Source organism: Pelodiscus sinensis, chromosome 2 (genome assembly GCF_052426305.1).
Source record: "Pelodiscus sinensis isolate ZL-2025 chromosome 2, ASM5242630v1, whole genome shotgun sequence".
NCBI classification, from domain to species: Eukaryota; Metazoa; Chordata; order Testudines; family Trionychidae; genus Pelodiscus; species Pelodiscus sinensis.
The window spans coordinates 241,376,254-241,398,916 of record NC_143053.1 but is presented as its reverse complement, the minus strand read 5'-3'; the positions used below and the strand labels follow the sequence as shown (position 1 = coordinate 241,398,916).

The following is a 22,663-nucleotide window of genomic DNA, read 5'->3' as shown; positions in this document are numbered from 1 at the left end:
TTCAATATATTAATATGGTATTTATTAGTCAAAGTTTCCAAATGACAACGTGTTATTGTTTGTTCCCATTTTGTTGTAACAACTGCACATCATATCTCATCTTAAAGTAAAAACATATAAGATTAGGGTTTGAAGAGACCTTAGAACAGTGGTCCCCAACGCGGTACACGCCCTCCGACAACCTGGGCCGGCCCCGCCCCCCGCGCACGGAAGGCGCCGTGCCCAGGCGCGCAACACGCACCGGAGCCGGGTACGCAGCGCTCAGGCAGCCCCAGCCCCGGGACATATGCGGACGCTCGGCGCTCGAGCGGCGCCAGTGCTGGCCCCAGGCATGCGGCTCGGGCGGCAACGCCGGCCCCGGACCCACGGCACAAGGCTCTCGGGCGGCCCCAGCCCTGGGGCACAGGCCGGCGGCGTCGGGTGCAAGGGCATCCCCGTCCCCTGGCGTGCCCCCGGAAGCGTGGCCCAGCCCCCGGGCGCCCAGCGCATGAGTGGCCCCACCCCCGGGCGCCCGAGAGCCTCTAAAGGTTGGGGACCACTGCCTTAGAAGATCATCTAGTCCAACTTCCATCTCAAAGCAGGAACATAAGAACATATAAGAACATAAGAACGACCGTACTGGGTCAGACCAAAGGTCCTTCTAGCGCAGTATCCTGTCTGCCGACAGTGGCCAGCACCAGGTGCTCCAGAGAGGGTGGACCGAAGACAATGATCAAGCGATTTGTCTCCTGCCATCTCTCTCCAGCCTCTGACAAACAGAGGCCAAGGACGCCATTTTATCCCCTGGCTAATAGCCTTTTATGGACCTAACCTCCATGAAATTATCTAGCTTCTCTTTAAACTCTGTTATAGTCCTAGCCTTCACAGCCTCCTCTGGCAAGGAGTTCCACAGGTTGACTACACGCTGTGTGAAGAAGAACTTTCTTTTATTAGTTTTAAACCTGCTCCCCATTAATTTCATTTGGTGTCCTCTAGTTCTTCTATTTAGGGAACTAATAAATAACTTTTCTTTATCGGCCCTCTCCACACCACTCATGATTTTATAGACCTCTATCATATCCCCCCTCAGTCTCGTCTTTTCTAAACTGAAAAGTCCCAGTCGCTTTAACCTCTCCTCATATGGGACCCGTTCCAAACCCCTAATCATTTCAGTTGTCCTTTTCTGAACCCTTTCCAAGGCCAAAATATCTTTTTTGAGGTGAGAAGACCACATTTGTACACAGTATTCAAGATGTGGGCGTACCATATTTTTATACAGGGGCAGTAAGATATTCTGTGTCTTATTTTCTATTCCTTTCCTAATAATTCCTAGCATCCTATTTGCCTTTTTGACCGCCGCTGCACTCTGTGTGGAAGTTTTCAGAGAACTGTCCACGATAACACCAAGATCTCTTTCCTGATTTGTCATACCCAAATTAGCCCCCATCATACTGTACGTATAGCTGAGGTTATTTTTCCTGATGTGCATTACTTTACACTTATCCAAATTAAATTTCATTTGCCATTTTGTTGCCCAATCACTCAGTTTGGTGAGATCTTCTTGGAGTCCCTCACAGTCTGCTTCTGTCTTGACTATCCTAAACAGTTTGGTGTCATCTGTAAACTTTACCACCTCACTGCTTACCCCTTTCTCCAGATCATTTATGAATGAGTTGAAAAGGATTGGTCCCAGGACTGATCCTTGGGGGACACCACTAGTTACCCCTCTCCAATCTGAAAATTTACCATTTATTCCTACCCTTTGTTTCCTGTCTTTTAACCAGTTCTCAATCCAAGAAAGGACCTTCCTTCTTATCCCATGGCCATGTAATTTACACAAGAGCCTTTGGTGAGGGACCTTGTCAAAGGCTTTCTGAAAATCCAAGTATACTATATCTACTGGATCCCACTTATCCGCATGTTTGTTAACCCCTTCAAAGAACTCTAATAGATTAGTAAGATAGGATTTCCCTTTACAGAAACCATGTTGACTTTTGTCCAACAAATTATGTTCTTCTACATGCTTCACAATTTTATTCTTTACTATTGTTTCGACTAATTTGCCCAGTAATGAAGTTAGACATACAGGTCTGTAATTGCCTGGATCGCCTCTAGAGCCCTTTTTAAAAATTGGTGTCACGTTGGCTACCTTCCAGTCATTAGGTACGGAAGCCGATTTAAAGGATAGGTTACAAACCACAGATAATAACTCAGCAATTTCCCATTTGAGTTCTTTTAGAACCCTTGGATGAATGTCATCCGGTCCCGGAGATTTGTTAACATTAAGTTTTTCTATTTGTTCCAAAACCTCCTCTGATGACACTTCAATTCGGGACAGTTCCTCAGATTCATCACCCACAAAGGACAGTGCAGATTCGGGAATCTCCCCAACGGCAGCCGTGAAGACTGAAGCAAAGAAATCATTTAGTTTCTCCGCAATGGCTTTATCGTCCTTGATTGCTCCTTTTATAGCTCGATCATCTAGGGGACCCACAGGTTTTTTAGCAGGCTTCCTGCTTCTAATGTACTTAAAAAACATTTTGTTATTTCTTTTTGAGTTTTTGGCTAGCTGTTCCTCAAAATCTTTTTTTGCTTTTCTTATTACATTTTTACATTTGATTTGACAGTATTTATGTTCCTTTCTATTTATCTCACTAGGATTGGACTTCCACGTCTTAAAAGATACCTTTTTGTCCCTCACTGCTTCTTTTACATGGTGGTTAAGCCACGGTGACTCTTTTTTAGGTCTCTTGCTATGTTTTTTAATTTGGGGTATACATTTAAGTTGGGCCTCTATTATGGTGTCTTTAAAAAGTTTCCATGCAGCTTTCAGGGGTTTGGCTCTAGTCACTGTGCCTTTTAATTTCTGTTTAACTAAGCTCCTCATTTTTGTGTAATTCCCCTTTTTGAAATTAAATGCCAGGGTGCTGGACTGCTGAGGTGTTCTTCCCACCACAGGAATGTTGACTGTTATTATATTATGGTCACTATTCCCAAGCGGTCCTGTAACGGTTATTTCCTGGACCTGATCCTGCACTCCACTCAGGACTAAATCGAGAATTGCCTCTCCCCTTGTGGGTTCCTGCACCAGCTGCTCCAAGAAGCAGTCATTTAAGCCATTGAGAAATTTTATTTCTGCTTCTCTTCCTGAGGTGACATGTATCCAGTCAATATGGGGGTAATTAAAATCCCCCATTATTATAGAGTTCTCTATTTTGGTAGCCTCTCTAATCTCCCTCAGCATTTCAATGTCAGTATCGCGGTCCTGGTCAGGTGGTCGGTAATAAATCCCTACTGCTAATTCCTTATTATTGGAGCATGGAATTAATATCCATAGCGATTCTATGGAACATGTTGATTCACTTAATATTTTTATTTCATTTGATTCTACATTATCTTTCATGTACAGTGCCACTCTGCCACCCACCAGGCCTGCTCTATCCTTTCTATATATTTTATATCCCGGTATGATTGTGTCCCACAGATTTTCCTCATTCCACCAGGTTTTAGTGATGCCTATTATGTCAATCTCCTCATTTAATACGAGGTACTCTAGTTCACCCATCTTATTAGTCAGACTCCTAGCATTTGTGTACAAGCACTTTAAAAATTTGCCACTGCTTATTTGCACTGCACTTATTTGACCAATAACTATTAAATCATTGCAGCCAAACTTTATCAAACCTGGCTTTAGAAACCTCTAAGGACATAGATTCTACCACCTCCCTAGGAAACACATGCCATTGCTTCACCCCCCTATCCCTCAATGAAATAGTTTTTTCCTAATGTCCAAACTAGACATTCCTCAGATTGCCTGCTGTTTGGCTAGAGCATTGGCCTGAGCTCCGAGACTTTGTTGCCACGCCCTGGGCTAGGGCCACAGCAGACAGACTGCTATCTGGCCTGAGGACTTACTCATTGTCATATTCTTTTTAAAAGCTTATTATGGCTGTTTGCTCTTGAAATTCTATTTTCGCATTTCCAATTTCCATCTTACACAGTTGTCTTTCCATAGGCTGTTTTAGGTTCTTTTCTACCATCTTTTCCTGCCATTAAAGCAATATGCTAAAAAAACAAACAAAAACAGAATACACAAAACAGATGTGCATCATTGCTTCTCAGATGCAATCATAGGAAATTGACTGTCCACTTACTAATAGAAATTGTTGGAACTATCCTACCAATACACACGTCATCAATAGCTAAAACTTTTATTTGTTATCCCTAGAACTCTGAAGAGATGGATGAAGGTTAGAACTAAAATGTAACATATTCAATGTGAATGCAGTTAATAAGAGTATTTTTAGTATTAATGAACTTTAGTTTCAGATCATATGGCAAAGTTTAAGTGTGAGTTGTAAAATCAGCATTATTACTTTTTATCTGTGAAACAATAATCTCTTTTTTGATGATTTTCTAAATTATGCAGATAATGATTATAAAGTGCAATTTAGCCACCCACATTTTAAAAATTTGTCCCAAGGAATCCCAAGTAAGCCAACCTCCTATAAAGCAAAACTTGCACCAAAATAATGTTATGATAACCCAGGATTAATTTTTAAGTAGAGATCTGTATTATCTAATATACCACAAGCAGAAAAAACCCCTTATCTCTAAGTGTCCTTAAACAGCAAATTAACAAAGAATGCTTGCTTCTCTCTGCTGTTCTTAGTGAGACTGGACTTTAGATAATAGAGTACTGTAGATTCTACAGTATACAGGACAAGATGTACAAGTTAAATTTAAAGAACAAATCATGCAAAGAGAATTACTATCTGAAAGGGAAATTGAACTAGAAAATTTAGTTTCTTAACTAGGCTCAATAACCTGTAACATTTTGGAATTATTTTAATCTCTTGATCATATGGGTTTCAGTAAACTTCTTCACCAACAAGTACAGAATCCTGCAATCTTTTGTCAGTCAATGGTTTTGTTTTATTATTCCCACCATACAGCAGATTTACCTTTCAATGCTGCTAGATTCTTCCATGGCAACTTCCCTGAAATCCATCAGCTTCTTTTGAAGGGTATGTGCAATATCCTTAACAAGTGAAGCTTTGTGCTTACCTATTCGAAATAATGTTAAAAATAAATAAGTCTGCATATTCCTGTATAGCATCTATACAACAAATGAAGTTTTTAACAAACTGGTGACATTTACTTACCCAGGTTAAGTGTATAAAATCATGCTATGTACATGCTATTTTTATTTCAGAAGGTGAAGAAAGCTACTAGGGGAGAAGCTATTCTAGATTTTGACAAACAGGGACGAACTAATTAAGAATTTGAAAGTGGGAGCCACCTTGGGTGAAAGTGATCATGCAATGGTAAAGTTCATGATTCTAAGTAAGGAATGGCAGGAAAGAGAATAGCAAAATAAAGACAACTGATTGGGAGTTGGTAGGGAAGGTTCCATGGGAAACAAGTCTAAGAGGAAAAACTAACTGAAGACAGTTGGCAGTCTCTCAAAGAGACATTATTATGGGTACAATAGAAAACTATTCCATCACACAGGAATATGGCAAGAGACCATTCTGGTTTAACCAGGAGATCTTGAATGATCTTAAAAAAAAAGTCTTAAGAAAGTGGAAACTAGGTCAAATTACAAAGGACAAATAGAATCAAGTAAGATAAGTAGGGGCAAAATTAGAAAGGACAAAGCACAAAAATGAGATCAAACTAGCATGTTCCTTCTGTTTACTAGGGGTCTCTTGATGAGTAATCCCCTTTTCAGTTGCTTGGGGATTAAAGGCTTTGTTGGAGAGGAGAATTCTTAATCTGAACTCCCTGTCTTTTCACGCCCTGGTTGTGAGGCTGCAATAGTGCAAGCATTTTTAGGGATGTGTGCCTCACCCAAGCATCGAATACAGGACCCGTGGCCATCCGAAATGGCATTGGATCGCAACACTTGTCACATTTCTTAAACCTGAGTGAACTGGGCATTGGGTTTTTTTGTTTGTTTGTTTGTTTTTTAAACAAGGTTTAACTTGGTGCTACCTTAATCTCTCAGTGTGGGGGCCATTTGAGGCCCAGTTTTGCTGTGGCGTTTCTCAATGGGTTGAGGGGAAACTATTTACATCAAGTCTTTAAAAAAAATAAATAAATGACTGAACCAAGAAACTCTATATAACAGAAAGGATTTATAAACTGACTAATTAAATCTGTTCTTGTTCACAGGAAAGGAAGCGGAGAAGAGGGAGTGAGCTCTGTCTGCGACCAAGGGTAGAAGGAACTGAGGAGAGTCAGGCCGCATGTGTGATCTCCAAAGGTGTGAATGGCAGGCACCCTGCCACATTTGAGTGGCCCGACCAGATACTGAAGGAAAAATCTCCGATTTGCGGTCCTGGGATTAGCCCATCACCAACAGAAGAGTACCCACGGGGACATTACTCAAGGAAGAATCAAGAAAACGTTCTACAAACATTAGAAGCAAGAGGAAGACTGAGACCAAGGACAAGGTAGGCCCATTACTCAGTGAAGAGGGAAAAACAATAGGCAGGTGTGTAATGATTTGTTTCAGTTTTCACCAAGGTGGTCTGTGGTAATTAGATGCCCAACTAGCGAATTCCAGTGAAATGGAGTAGGATCAGAAGCTAAAATAGGGAAAATACAAGTTAAAAATTACTTAGATAAGTTAGATGTCTTCAAGTCACCTGGGCTTGATGAAATGCATCCTAGAATACTCAAGGGGCTGACTGAGGAGATACATGAGCAATCAGAGATTATCTTTGACTAGTCATAGAAAACGGGATAGACTGGAGAATGCTAGAAAAGGGCAATTATAATTTCCATCTATAAAAAAGGGAAATAAGGACAACCTAGGGATTTATAGACCAGTCATCTTAACTTCTGAAGCATGAAAGATAGTGGAACAAATAATTAAGGAATACATTTTCAAACATCTAGAAGATAATAAGGTGATAAATAATAGCATGGATTTGTCAAGGACAAATCACATCAAAGCAAACTAATAGCTTTCTTTGACGAGGTAACAAGCCTTGTGGATGGGGATAAGTGGCAGACGATGTATATTTACACTTTAGTAAGGCTTTTGATACAGTCTTCCATGACCCTCTCATTAACAAACTATAGAATTACATCCTAAATGGAGGGAACTATTTAGAAGGTGAGTGTGCTGGATAACTGCTCCCAGAGAGTAGTTACCAATGGTTCATAGTCATGCTAAAAAGGCATAACGAGTGACATTGCTTTCTGGGTCCTATTCTGTTCAATATCTTCATCAGTGATTTAGATAATAGCATACAGTACATTTATAAAGTTTGTGGATGATACCAACTTATGAGAGATCTCAAGAGCTTTGGAGGATAGGGTTAAAATTCAAAATGATGTGGTCAAACTGGAGAAACAGTCTGAAGTAAATAGGATGAAATGCAATAAGGACAAATGCAAAGTATTCCACACTGGGGAAGGAACAGTGAGAGTCAACAGCATAACAGTGCTGCAAAAGAAGCGAACATCATTCAGTGGTGTATTAGCAAAGTGTTGTAAGAAAGAAATGAGAAGTAATTCTTCTGCTCTTCTCCATGAGGATTAAGTCTTGACTGGAGTTGCGTGTCCATTCTGGGCACCACAAATGGAAAAAGTTCAGAGATGAGTAACAAAAACGTTTGAAGGTCTATTGAACTTGACCTATGAAGGAAGATTGAAAGAACTGGGTTTGTTTAGTCTGGAAAAGAGAAGACTAAGAGGGAACATAACAGTTTTCAAGTAGCTAAAATGTTGTTATAAGGAGGAGGGAGAAAATTATTCTCCTTATCCTCTGATGATAGGGAAAGTAGTACAGGCAGTCCCCGAGTTACGCGGATCCGACTTATTCCGCAGTTACGAACGGGGCCCTTCCTCTCCCTGGTCTGCTGGAGACCAGGGAGAGGAAGCAAAGCGGCGGAACACGCGGGCAGCGGACAGAGCTGTCCGCTGCCCACGCGCTCCGCGGCTTGGCTCTGCTTTGTCCCCCCCCCCCCCCCGTCTCCCTGGTCTGCAGACCGGGGGGGGGGGGGCAAAGCAGAGTAAAGCCGCGGAGCGCGCGGTCAGCTGACAGCCCAGACACGTCTGGGCTGTCAGCTGGCCGCGCGCTCCGCGGCTTAGCTGACCGCGCGCTCCGTGGCTTAGCTGACCGCGCGCTCCGCGGCTTGGCTCTGCTTTGCCCCCCCACCCCCGGTCTGCAGACCAGGGGACGGGGAGCAAAGCAGAGCAAAGCCACGGAGCCCGAGGGCAGCAGGACAGCCACAGCACGTCTGGGCTGTCCCGCTGCCCCCGTGCTCTGCGGCTTTGCTCCGGACACCTGTGGTACAGCAGCTGGGGCGCTGCCAGTTGGTCCCATGGCGCCGCTCTGGGCGCTACTGGACCAACCGGGCAGCACCCCAGCTGCTCTGCCCCAGGTGTCCTGATTCAGCCACTGCTGGTCAGTTTCAGCAGCGGCTGAATCAGGACGCCTGGGGCAGAGCAGCTTGGGTGCTGCTGGGTTGGTCCAGTAGCGCCGAGGAGCGGCGGCGCTACTGGACCAACCCAGCAGCACCCCAGCTGCTCTGCCCCAGGCGTCCCCAAGTCAGCCGCTGCTGAAACTGACCAGTGGCTGACTACAGGAAGCCCCTGTGCCAGGCTTCCTGGAATCAGCCGCTGATCAGTTTCAGCAGCAGCTGACTTGGGGATGCCTGGGGTTCTTAAGTTGAATCTGTATGTAAGTCAGAACTGGCGTCCAGATTCAGCTGCTGTTGAACCTGATCAGTTTCAGCAGCGGCTGAATCTGGACGCCAGTTCCGACTTACATACAGATTCAACTTAAGAACAAACCTACAGTCCCTATCTTGTACGTAACCCAGGGACTGCCTGTAATGGGCTTAAAATGCAGCAAGGGAGATTTAGGTTGGACACTGGGAAAAACTCCCTGTCCGGGTGGTTAAGCACTGGAAAAAGTTGCCTAAAAAGGTTGTAGAATCTCCATCACTGGAGATTTTTAAGAGCAGATTAGACAAACACCAGTCAAGGATGGTCTACATGGTGCTTGGTCACTTCCAGTCCTATGATTCTATATTCCTATAAAACAGGACACGGAAAAGGTTTATGTTAGACTGTCAGATAAAGATTTTAAAAACTCACAACATTTTCTATGGAATATCTAACAATATTCCTTACAACTTTTGTAACATTCCAAACAATTCCTTTCAATTTCTCTTTTTAATGCTGTATTCCTATAAAAATTACTACTTCTGAATTTCCACATCTAATTGAAAAAATATTCTAAAAATGTTAAAATCAAGTTGGATTAAAACATAGTATTCACAAAAGCCTTCATTAGATACAAAATTAGTTTGACTGACCTTTGATTATAACAACTATGTATGCAGCAGCTGTAATACTAATAATTCCTTCAATTTCCTCACAGATAATGCATTCCATTAATTCATTTAAAAATGACCTAGAAGAAAAGTAAAGGCACAAGGGGAAATATGTTCTATTAAAAACATAAATAGAAGTTTTAGCTGGCCCTACTTCCCTCTCCGGTAACAATGGTGGTTCTCTAAATCATTATATGGGAAACCATGATCAACCATGAGACTCCAAAACACATAGTTTAAAGCCTCATCTACACTACACTACATAGCTAGAGTGAATATGGCTTACATCTACTTTCCGAAGTGTTTACACCATGCTGCATCAACAGGAGATGCTCTCCTGTAAACTTACCTTACTTCTCTCATTCTGGTCGACTGTGTCTAGACTGGCCAGTTTTTCCGGAAAATCAGCCGCTTTTCCGGAAAAACTTGCCAGCTGTCTACACTGGCCGCTTGAATTTCCGCAAAAGCACTGACTTCCTACTGTAAGAAATCAGTGATTCTTGCGGAAATACTATTCTGCTCCCGTTCAGGCAAAAGTCCCTTTTGCGCAAAGCTTTTGCGCAAAAGGGCCAGTGTAGACAGCTCAGATTTGTTTTCCACAAAAAAGCCCCGATCGCGAAAATGGTGATCGGGGCTTTTTTGCGGAAAAGCATCCGTAGCAATCTAGACTCTCTGTTCTGAAAATGCTTTTAACGGAAAACTTTTCCGTTAAAAGCATTTCCGGAAAATCATGCAAATCTAGACACAGTGGAGTACTGGAGTTGACCAGAGTGCTGTGTGGTCAGTTTAGCAGGTCTTCACTAAACTCACTAAATTGACCCTTGCCACCTGGATTCCAGCATTGTCGATCTCTGGTAAGTGTAGACATAGCTTAAGTGTGGGAATCTCAAATGAACTTCTTACAGAGGATTGTGAATAGGCTCATCTCTGGAGCTTCACTGCTTACAGTTTTAGAGGAAACAATGTGTTTTGTATAGTAGTGGCAACTTAGGAATGGAATAAGGGAATTCAGATGAAATTATTTGTATGAGAAGAAGAGGAGCAGAACCCAAAAATTAAGATTTTTGGGGTGTATTTGGAAAAGAAAAAAGCCCATAGAAGCATAGAAGTTAAAACTAATGGCTCTAAAATAAACTGGAATTGTAACTTATTTAATACTCTGCCATTTGCTATAGAAGTCAAATAAGTTGATGGTGTGAATCAAACCTCTTGGTAGTTCTCTACAAACCTCAGATATTAGAATGCTTTAGAGAAGCAGCAGAGGTTACTTGGGCTCTGGTGGAACTGGAGTCAATCAGTATATCCTGAACCAAGCAGCTCCAAACTTACTATCATATAGAAATTTCTAATACAGTCCAAAACTCATTTAAGTATTATTTGTATTAACATAGCACTCCTGAGTGTCAGTCATCGACTCCATTGTTCTAGATACTATGCAGATAGAATACTTGATGAGTTTATGATCTAAGCAAAAGATAAAAAATGAGTTAAGACTTCCTATTCTGAAACTGCATAGGTAGCTCCAACACTGTGTCGCAGAAGGGAGTTCATTTCCTTTCTTAGGGTACGTCTAGACTACATGCCTCTGGTGACAGAGGCATATAGATTAGGCTATTGGACATAGTAAAATGAAGCGGCGATTTAAATAATTGCCGCTTCATTTAAATTTACATGGCTGCCGCGCTGATCAGCTGTTTGTCGGCTCAGCGCGATAGTCTGGATAGTCTGGAAGCATCCCAGGAGGCATACCTGGGTGGTCGACAAATACCTTTGATGTCGGCAGGGGAGCGTCCAGACTATCGCGCTGAGCCGACAAACAGCTGATCAGCTGTTTGTCGGCTCAGCGCGGCAGCCATGTAAATTTAAATGAAGCGGCGATTATTTAAATCGCCACTTCATTTTACTATGTCCGGTAGCCTAATCTGTCGCCAGAGGCATGTAGTCTAGACGTACCCCAAGTGACACCTTTGGAGAGAAATCCCTGGAAACAGACGGGAAACAGAAAAGGATAGGGAGGGAATAGAACTTAATGGTGTATAGCCCTATAATCTTGGACCAATTGCTCTTGGAAATCTGGTCCAGAATTTTGACCACACCATCAAACCTGCTGATGTACAATGTATGAGTCTCCACTTCTGGTACATCTCTCTCTTCCTTGGAGATCTTTGCTGGCCATGATAGGGTTAGAGGGATTGCTTACATCTCCCATCATTCTGAGGCTGCCTACATTGCTTCCTCATGGAAGAAAAAACAGGCTTCCACAGCATAAGATGGCTTGAGTCCTTTAACATGTGCAGAGCTTCATTATTAGTAGGGCCCTAACAAAGTCTCAGTCCATTTTAGTCATTTTCACAGACACACAGTTTTAAAATAATAAATTTTGTTATTTCAGTTATTTAAATCTGAAATTTCATGGTTTTGACTGAAAGGTTACTGTGTGGGGTTGTGTGCGCAGTAGCGCTACCCTTACTTTTCCACTGCTGCTGATAGCAGTGCTGCTTTCAGACTGAGCAGCTGGAGTGCAGTGGCTAGGAGCCCACCTCTGAAGACAGAGCCACGCCAGCAGCAGCACAGAAGAAAGGCATGGTAGGATATTACCACTGCTGCCTGCAGAGTTTGGCCCTCAGTCAGCATCTACCACTTTGGCCACCCAGCTCTAAAGGTAGCAACACAGAAGTAAATGTTGCAATACTCTACCATTCCTTCCTTACTTCTGTGTTGCTGCTGGTGAAGGCTCTGCCTTCAGAACTGGTACGGTATGGTATTGCCACCCTTAGTCCTGCACTGCTGCTAGCAGTGCACTGCCTTCAGAGCTGGGAAACTGGCCAAAAGCCACTTTCCAGTTACTCAGATTTGAAGGCAGCAAAGTAATGGTAGCAATACCTCAAACCCCCTAAAATAAACTTGTGACTCCTCTGCAGTTCCTTTTTGGCTCAACCCTCCCAATTTAAGTACCTTTGGTCTCCCCCATGAAATCTGTATAGTAGAGTATAAAAGCACATAAAAGATCAGATTTCACAAGAGGAGCTGAATTTTTCATGGCCATGACTTTGATAGAGCCCTAATTATTATGCTTAATTAAGAGATCAGAGACATTAAAAGTGGTAATTTAAAACCTCCTTTGGTATTCCGTAGGACTGCAATCAAGCAACCTGCATGACTGCAGTGCCAGAGGCATCAAGTTGGCTTACTGAGAGTCCATGCAACCAGATGCCACTCTAACACCAAGGACTTAAGCTCCAATCTGTGCTCCTGCAGGAACTTTTAGAAAACTGTCCAATTTAAGAAGTCATATTTAGCCAGGAATAGTTAGTAATTTAATATTCATGCATCTGAAAACTGTCACCTTTCAGTCAAAAGTCAAGCTTTTTTGGAACCTTGTCCTGGAGTATTCACTTAGATAATCTCTGCTGCTTAAATATCTCTTGGACAGGTATTGGATGGTTGTAAAAAGTATTTAGCATTCTTAGAGATGGCAGCATCTACATCTGTAGTGAAGAGTCTCTTTGGGGTGAGGCCCATTGATGCTCCAGGACTCAATGTTAAGAAAGGTCCCACTTTTAAACTGTGGAAGTGGGCACTGTTGAAGCTGAGCTTTGAGGTGGGAACCACTGAAGCTGAGCTTTGCCATAAGTACCTGGGTTAGATCCTACAAGCCTTTGGCAATGCCAGTCTATCAGGGACCAAATATAGAAGATATCAAGCTGCCTTGAAGCATGAACCTTGGTTCTAAGACAGTTTCATTTGTGTCTGAAATTATTAATGGAATTGAACAGGAAAATGTAAGATATTTTAATGTCTATGCCAGAAGATTTGATACTAGGTCTGGGAGTTTAGGAACTTGCACAAGATTCTTTGGTGTTGATTCAGGAAGCTCTGAGTTTTGGTTCTCAGTGCTTCAGGATGGGTGGCTTGGTTGCTAGATGATTCAATTTCAACTTATCAAATACTGGTCTAAATGAGGGTAGGTTTCTTCATGAGGTGAGTCTTCAGTACAGAAGCATCAATGGTATTCAATGTGGAACTTAAACTGTCTCTACTGTGTGCTAGAGAGAGAGCTGAGTCTCCAGATACCATGCACATTATGCTCCTTTCTTCCTCTCTTCTCAGAGGAGAGAGATAAGAAGTACAGAGAAGCTCTGGCTGACTCCATAATCAAGGACTGGGACATTTTTCAACACTGAATCCTGGAGTTTAAGGTAGACCTTTGTTTATTGAGGTGTTCTTAGACTCTTTGGTCTGATTTGCCTGCCTTTTGCCTCTCAGGAACAGATGATGCTCTCATGAATCTATTAGGAAAAGCCTTAGGTGAGATTCTCTTGTTTTGGGGTCCTTTTCAAAAAATAGCCACACACAGAGTATTTGGGTGGTATATGTGATTCACTGAGGCAGAAGTGGCACCTAGAGTGTGTCACGGACGGCAACAGCTTCTGTGATTCACTCCTGTGATATGGCTATGATTCTACCATAGAATCTGGAAGTATATATGGGTATCCAGTGCCAAGGCAACTCTAGACTTGAAGACTTTTCCTGCCAACAGACTAAAAACTATATAAACCTAACTAAATTATCTATAAGTAGAACAAACTAACCAGCAATAACAAAAATTGTGCAGTGGGCAGAGATGTGGTATTCAGTTTCCTCTAACACCCATGGTTGCAAGACAGGTGGGTAATTGTAGTTGCCATGCCTTTTGGACACTTGGGCTATAACTGGAAAATATGTGGGTAATCACTTGAGGGAAATAAGTTATGAACAATTTTTAAAAAGCATCATTTGAATGAAAAATTGAAAGTCAGCTGTAATTGCCGTGAGCTCAACTAATTTACTAAAATAGTATAAGAATACATAACAAGTATCCAATTTAAGGCCCACTGAAAAGTCACTTGGGAGAGCTGCAGAATTCACACCAACCTCTCTTTCAGGACAAACTTAATACTTAGTATACTAACAAATGAATTTGTTTATGCCATTTGTACAGTGCCATCAGAGTGTATTTTACAGTTGAGTTTTAGCATACATGTTGTTAGTTCCAGGTTATATGACTGGTGTTATTTCTGGTAGAAAGACTGGTTTCATAAACCCTTCCATATAAAAAGGACTAGGAATTATAAAAAAATGCCTTTTGAAATAAGTATGGTTGGAAGACTGATTATGAGAATTATCAGAATAAATAGTCATGCTGTTCTATACGAGGACAACAGAAAAAGCAAAAAACAAACACAATCAACTTACTAAAAAAGTAAAAGATTATGGATACGAAGAGCTTTTTTGGTAACATACTGGTTTTACATTAATAAACCATATACTGGTTTCACATTAATAAAACATGTGGAAACTCAAAGTTTACCTGACCACGTTTATTGACTTAATTATCACTGTCATTAAACTGCCTGAAAGTGGAGGAAGGTCTGCAGTGGATTCTGGTGGTGCAAGTTCTTCTGCATTTGAAGCCTAAAAAGAAGATAGTTCAAATTCAAAATAAATACAGAATAAAATATTCTGCACATAAAATATTCAGCGGGGGGGGGGGGGAGGAGGAATAATGTTAGTAGTTACATTAACTGAATGCATGTTTAGATTAGGGAAAGAAAGATTTAAATGTATTTTTTCTAGTTCACCCTGAACAGTTACTTTTTATTAAAGATGACCCACCATTCACATTCCCTCTTTTGGAAATGTACTATTACACCCATAAACAACCCCCTTTCCTCTCTCAGCCCCATGCTAACTCCTCTCTCTTGCCCTTCTTAGACCTCCATTCTCCCCTTCTTAAGTCATAGCCTTCTGCTCAGCTTCCCCTACTCCCCTAGGTTTTGCTTTCCCAGCCCTGCCTCCTTCTGCAGCCCTTACCATCCCCTCTCTATTTACAGCTGAGCCTATGATCACTATCAGGCTGCTGTCTGGTTACTAGCTCCAGCCCAGATCCTGCTCCCCATGCTGCTGCCCAGGAAAAGTGAAAGTAGGATCCAGGTAACTGCAGTAGCACAGAGGAACTGCCCAGAAACAGCAAATGGACAATCAGCAGCTTGTATGTGCATTGAAGTTGCTTCCCCCATGCTGCTGCCACCCAGATCCCACTTCTTATTCTGCTGTCCATGGGAAGCGAGAGCGGGTGGGTGTGAGCCAGACAGCCATCCTAGAACCTTTCCAGACTGTACTAGTAGGCTGGGACCCACCATTTGGGAAACAAGAACATTAGATAATAAACAGTTTTTATAACTGAAGATACAACTATTTCTTTGTTCGATGCATGAGCTTTCATTCATGAAAAGTCTTGAATAATAATAATAATACTATTTTTAAATAGCAAGTTTGACTTAGTCTAAAACAAGGATGTTTTCTCCCATTCATTTTGTGGAAACAACTCAATCAGTGATGGACTCCTTTCACAAAATGTTCTGGATACTGGAATTTTTGATTGCCATTCATGGTCTATCTAGAACTGCCTATTAATATGGTGTGCTGAAGCATTTTGCAGTCCTGGAAAGTGCATCACTAAAAGGGAAACTAATACCCTCCTGGCACAGAGGAGATAACCAGGCTTCCCTCAGCCAATAAAACACAGCTGTCAAATTGACAGTCACAATTTGTGACATCAGTCCTTGAAGCACTGGTAGAAATGCTGAACAGGCGTACAGAATTACCCTGAGCTCTAGTAAGTATGCAGTTGAGTTTCCTGACAGGTCCATAGACTGCAGATCTGAAAATGGTAGAAGTGAGCTTTTCCCAGGTAGAGGCATCTGTAAATAGAAGTCTTTGGTGAGAAGGGTAAGGAGAAGAGACTTTTCACATCTGGTTGGGATCTTTCCACCAATTCAGAGTGTAACTGCACTATCATATCCATGTAGTAGCTATTTGGAAGGAATATGACTTCAGGCACCACAGTATGCAAAAAAGTGAAGTCTGAAATGGTGCATGATGTTTGCAGAAAACCTTGTGACCGACCAGACATAAGCAAGCTCTCACAGAAACGCATGCATGAGTCTGCAATTAGTTGAGGATTACCATGATATCGAACATGTCCTGAGGCAGATAGTGCCTTGTTGCCATTAAGTTTTATCCTGGCTCCTATGAAGTCTATTCTCTATATTGGCACCCATGGAAGGCATCTCTGTTGAATTTTAGGCCCAGTGCGACGAAGTTAAGAATTTGATTTACGGAAGTCTTCAAGTTGCTGTGGTAAGCAAATAGCCCAATACACCATGGATACAGAGACGCAAGGAGATAGCACCAGGAATCATTCCGGAGGTTGGTGCAACTGATGGTACCTACCAGATGTTCTTTGCTGGAGCCAATAAAGCTTCAATCAATCACTAGTAATGCCAGGCTTGTGGTATGGAGTATAATTAGGAGTATAGGAGTAATTCTGTACCACCTGCACAGGAGTCTTAAGCGAATCCACTATGCATCAGAGCAAATCCTGGGAGCTTTTATACTCACCTGTGTTGCAGGATACTAATTTTATATTTATATATATAATTTGTTAGTCTCTAAGGTGCCACAGAACTGCTAGTTTTTAAAGTTGCAGACTAACACAGCTACTCCTCTGACACAAAGATAATGAGACAGCAGCTATCTGGTCTGCTCTACCATAAAAAATGCTTTTCCTCCCATATCTCTTGACTTGAACGGCAACCTAAGACACTCAAGATGTGTAGAAAACTACTAACTCCAGAAAGCAAGTGCAGATGAAGGTAGTCTAGTGTGTTGTGAGAAGTGTGCCACACCAAAAAAACACTGTGTTGTGAGAAGTGTCTCATGGGTTCATGACAATGGAAATGATGGTGTAGCAGTGATCATTATTAAGGTATGCCTTCTAGAGGAGTGATTCTCCTCACCCGGCCTAAAACTTTAGCAGAGTACTCAGTAGCCCTATCAGAGTCTACAGCTGGGATAGACTTGGAAGATGGAACCTGCAAGCTAGAGCAAGAGCCCATCAAAGCATATTTGGAATCAAAGTAAACTAGTCCAAGGCAGCCACATAAAATGATCTAAAATAAAAACTTTGAGATGAAGCTGTCTAGCCTTCTGCAATCTTTTCAAAAGGATCTGCAGATGGAACATATATGGGGAATGTGCTCCTCTCCAAAGCAACTGGAACATTATGTGTGGCATAGTTAAGAAGCATAGCTGCTCTGCAGAGGGGGCAGACTTCAAAGCTTCAAGGCTTTGTTTCAGTAATGGCCAAGTCTGGGTACTGAGGAAATATTTTCCCTGTAGACTGCTCACTGGCATTTCTATTACATATGCTACTAAACCTAACACTAAAATATTATAGTAAAAAAGACTTGCCAAGTATGTAGAGAATCAGAAATTGTTAGAGCTCTGTCTCATAGCTATGGAATGGGATCCATTTTGCCATTTATACCCTCCACACAGGTGCAAAGACACTCAGGGATCATTTGTAACCGTAACAGACACTGTTGGCTATAAGATTCTGATCAAGCATATGAAGTCGCAAGCACCAGACATAGAATGATTTGGAAAAATCACTCAAAGAAAAACCTCATTTAATGTATTAGTAATGTATTAGTGGGGGCATCTTTTAAAATGTGTTAAACTGGGCTGGCTGCTGTCAGATATAGGCTACTGCACAAGACAGGTCAATGAATGAGTCAAACCAAACCATGAGTCAATTCAGTACAGCAATTCCTAAGTTCCTAAATCGCTTCATTTTTTAAAAATGCATCTCAATATGCAACTCCAAAAGGGAAGGTTACCCACGCTGTGCAGTAACTGGAGTTCTTCGAGATGGTTGTCCCCATGGGAGCTCCACCTTTAGGTGCACCACAGTCACTGCGCCCACCAGTTGGAGCTTCTTGGTAGCAATGCCCTCTCGGCTGGCCGCGTGTGCGAGGCTCAGGTGCACGGTGCCTGGAGTGTGTAATGCACATGGGTGGCCAGCTGGCTCCTCCAACAGAATCCAAAACAGTGGGGAGAAGGATGGGTGGTGGAGCACCCATGAGGACAACCATCTCAAAGAACTCCAGTTACTGCACAGGGTGAGTAACCTTCCCTTCTTCTTCAAGGAGTGCCCCTGGGGGTGCTCCACTTTTAGGTGACTACAGAGCAGTATAAATGCTTGGAGGTGGGACCTTTGGAAGGCTTGTTTCGGCTACTGAAAGTACTGAGTGGCCGAACAGAGCGAGACTGTCTGCATACAATTGGATGGCACAGTGATGAGTAAAAGTGTGAGCAGAAGTCCAGGTGGCTGCTCTTCAGATCTCAGCCGTGGGGATACTACGGAGGAAGGCTGTGGAGGTGGCCATTGCCCTCGTGGAATGGGCACACACAGCCAAAGGAGGCTGTTTGGTGAATATGGCATAAGCCAATCCTATACAATCTGAGATCCACTTGGACAGTCTCTGTTTGAAGATCGGTAGTCCCTGAGATCTCTCTATGGAAGAGATGAAAAAGCAAGGTGTTTTGCAAAACGGACGTGTTCACTGCAAGTAAAGGCCACCGCCCTGTGGACATTGAGAGTATGGAGAGACTTTTAACTGTCGTTGCCATGAGGTTTGGGGAAGACAACAGGTAAATTGGTTCATTACAATGAAATGAGGTAAATACTTTGGGAAGGAATTTAGGATGGATCTGTAGGACCACCTTGTCTTTGTGGAAGACTGTATAGGGCAGGTCTGTCATAAACGAGCCCAACTCGCCCACCCTTCATACTGAGGTAATAGCTACAAGGAAGGCTACCTTCATGGATAGATGGAGAAGGAAGCACGTAGCTAGTGGTTCAAACTGTTTGCCCATTAATGCCCTTAGCATGAGATTAAGGTCCCATGTGGGGACTGATTCTTTAGTTGGTGGGAATGTATTGTGTAAACCTCACAGAAATATCTTGATTGATGGATGAGTAAAAACGGAATGATCCTGTATGGGCGGGTGGAATGCAGATATGGCTGCAAGGTAGGCCTTCATAGAGCTGACGGATAGACCGGAGCTGTGAAGGTGTATTAAGTAGGTGATTATGAGTGGGATTCCCATCTGCATGGGAGTGCAGTGTTGAGCAAAGCACCGGCTAGAAAAATGCTGCCATTTTTGAGCGTAGGTTTTCCTCGTTGCAGGTCTATGGTTGTTTGTGAGATTAGTTTGAACTTTTGGAGGACACTGGATCTCTGTCATGGTTAGCCAGCAAGAAGCCATGTGTGCAGGGGAAGATACTCGATGGAAGGGTGGCAAATCTTCCCGTTCTGTTGCGGAACAGGGAGGAAGAGATGTGGGAGATGCCTAGCCATGTGTAGAAGAGCTGGATACCAAATCTGTCTGGGTGACCACGGCGCTAGCAGAATCACTTTGATTCTGTCCTGTTTTATTTTGAGTATCACTCTCTGGATGAGAAGGATTGGTGGAAATGAGTATGCTAGAGGTGCGTCCAAGATGATGCTGAACGCGTGCCCCAAAGAACCCGGGCCCAATCCCACTCTGGAACAATACTGCGGGCACCGTGAATTCCTGTGTGTGACAAAAGAGGTCTAACGTAGGGAACCCCCATCTAGGGAAGAGATGGTTGATGGATGCTCTGTTGATCTCCCACTTGTGATTCAGGGAGAAGTTTATGCTGAGGTCATCTGCTAACATATTGTCTGTACCTAGGATATATGGGGCTATAAAGGTGGATGTGACGAGGGATGCACCATTTCCATAACTGTAATGCCTCCCAACAGAGATGGCAAGAATGGACACCACCCTGCTTGTTGATGTAGTGCATTGTTGTCGTGTTGTCCATCAGTATGTGGATGGTATTGTTGTGTATTATCTGGGAGAAGTGCATGAATGCATACTGGATTGCTCTGAGCTCAAACAAGTTGATGTGTTTGCTTTCCTCATCTGGTGTCCACATGGCTTGAACTACCTGGTCCTACAAATGAGCCCCTCAGCCTGTTCAAGAGACATCTGTGGTAACTGAAAGGGTTGTGGGGTTGCATTGAAAGGGGACCCCTCCTGCATATACACATTCTGTGTCAACCAGGTAAGAGAGACTTTTATCCTGCCTGGCATGCTGAGAGACTTGTTCAATGGGAGTGCATGCGGCCTGTACGCTGTCCTGAGCCATGTCTGCATAGGTCTCATGTGCAGGCATGCATAACGCACCACAAAGGTGGTGGCTGCCATGTGGCCAAGGAGGCACAGGCACTGCCTGGCGATTATACAGGGACTGAGCTGTGCCAGATGCACCAAGTCTTGAATTGCTGCGAATCTGGACTGTGGATGCGATGCTATCACGGTTTCATAGTCCAGGTGTGCCCCTATGAAGTCCAGTGTCTGTGTTGGGAGCAAGACACACTTCGTCAGGTTTATGCATAGCCTGAGTCTGTCAAATAATGCCCTGGGAACTGTCACTACCTGTTGCGTATGGTAAGACGAGGGGCCCTTTATTAGGCAATCGTCGAGGTAGGGAAAGAGGAGGTTTCTCACCCTGTTCGGTAACTGGAGTTCTTCGAGATAGTTGTCCCCGTGGGTGCTCCACTTTTAGGTGCCAGAACCACTGCGCCCACCTGTCTGAGATTCTTGGTAGCAGTGCCTCCCTGGCTGGCCGCGCGCACGAGGCTTAGGCACGAGGTGCATGGAGTATGTAATGCACATGTGCGGCCAGCCAGCTCCTCAGTTCTTCTCTGATCTGGACCCTAAACAGAATCTGAAGCAGAAGGGAGGAGAACCCACGGGGAAAACTCTCTCGAAGAACTCCAGTTACTGCACAGAGGGAGGAGGAGGAGGAGGAGTCGTCGTCTTCTTCTAGTAGTGTCCCCGGGGGTGCTCTATCTTTAGGAGTACGTCTAGACTACATGCCTCTGACAACAAGAGGCATGTAGATTAGGTTACCCGGCATCGGAAAATGAAGCAGCGATTTAAATAATCGCCGCTTCATTTAAATTTAAATGGCTGTTGCGCTGTGCCGATCAGCTGTTTGTTAGCTCAGCGCGGTAGTCTGGACGCTCCGCAGTCGACATCAAAGGCATTTGTCAACCTCCCAGGTAAACCTCATCCCAGGAGGCATACTGTAGGAGATGCTGTGCCTCTTGTAGGAGCACAGTCTCATGAGAGGGGTCCCTGAAGAGGGACGGGGATGGTGGTTGTGGGTGGAGACTAAGGGAATTACGTAACCCGTGTTGATGATCTCGAGAACCCACTTGTCAGTGGTAATGGATCTCCAGACAGGATAGAATGCTGCTAGTCTGGAGCCAAATGTGGTATAAGAGTTGGCTGCTGTCTGAATAGAGCCCATGGGTCCCAATATGGCCAATTTGGCAGCATGAGTGGTAGTACCCACTGCTGTTGACACTGCTGGATCTGCATTGGTTTAGGTGAGGAAGTCTTAGACACTTGAGCTTGAGGTAAGTCTTTCTCCTCAGAGTCACTAAACTCTGCTGACATAGTTGCAGGAGTACCTGAAAAATAATTTTTTGATCTGGCTGGAGTGCCATCAGTGCCAAAGAGCAGGGTTCCTGGCACCAAAGCTAATGACAACTCTGTTGCTGTGGTGAACTGCGGTAAGAAAGGAGGTGGAGCTATCAGCAGCACAACGTTGTGAAGGGCCAGTGCCAGTAACACGTAGGGCACCAGGAGCATGCCTAGCCTTTTTCAGGGCTTAGCCGGTACTGGCTGCTCAGCGGGCAGTGCGCATGCAAGCTGCCTCTGCCGGCATGGAATGCGGTGCTGCCGGCACCCATTTTTCTGTCGGTGTCCTAGCTGGTGCCAGAATGATAGCTTGATCAGTTAGCCTCGCTGTCCAGCTCTCTGAGGAGTGTGCCCTTTGCTTGTGCTCCCGGCTTTTATGGGAGCTGTCACTAGAGCTTTTAACTGGTCCACTTGGTAGTATAGAAGTAGCAGTATCAGGCTTTACACTCGTCAGTTTCCTCATCTGGGATGTAAACCCCGAGGAATTGGGGGCCTCTTCCTCACTGAGGGAGATTTTCCCTTGGTGTTTGGGCTTGAAGTTGGAATAGCCTTTTCACCAGCGTCTGTCCCTGGCAGACTATGCCTGAAGGGCTATTTGAAGTAGAGTTCAAGGGAGGTTTCAATGCTTTCTCCATTTTTAAGATGCGGAGCTGAAGCTGTCTGGCTCTCCTTGTGCACTTAGTCAGTTTCCTGCAATGATGATAGTGCTCTATATTATGGTCTTGGCCCAGGCAACAGACATACAGAGAATAGCCGTCTGCTACGGATATGGACAGACCTCAGTCCAATAAGAAAAATAGTTGAAAGGGAGTAAACAAATTAGGCTAATTATATAGAGAGAAATGTGTGAAGGCAACTGTTGAACTGCAATGAGAGCTGATAGCAGTCAGAGAAGAACAGAGGAGCTGGCTGGCCACGCA

The 22,663-nt window shown here is 43.5% G+C and overlaps 1 protein-coding gene across 1 annotated transcript in view; it reads right to left on the bottom strand.

The window, feature by feature from the left end:
• NCAPG2 (non-SMC condensin II complex subunit G2) overlaps positions 1 to 22,663 on the bottom strand; it is a 111,374-nt gene that overhangs the window by 4,267 nt on the left and 84,444 nt on the right. Inside the window, exons 25-27 of the mRNA XM_075922741.2 lie at positions 14,686 to 14,789; positions 9,318 to 9,415; positions 4,944 to 5,046 (exon numbers count right to left, since the gene is read on the bottom strand). Of these exons, the coding sequence (XP_075778856.1) occupies positions 4,944 to 5,046; positions 9,318 to 9,415; positions 14,686 to 14,789 (305 nt within the window). The remainder of the gene's footprint in view (positions 1 to 4,943; positions 5,047 to 9,317; positions 9,416 to 14,685; positions 14,790 to 22,663) is intronic.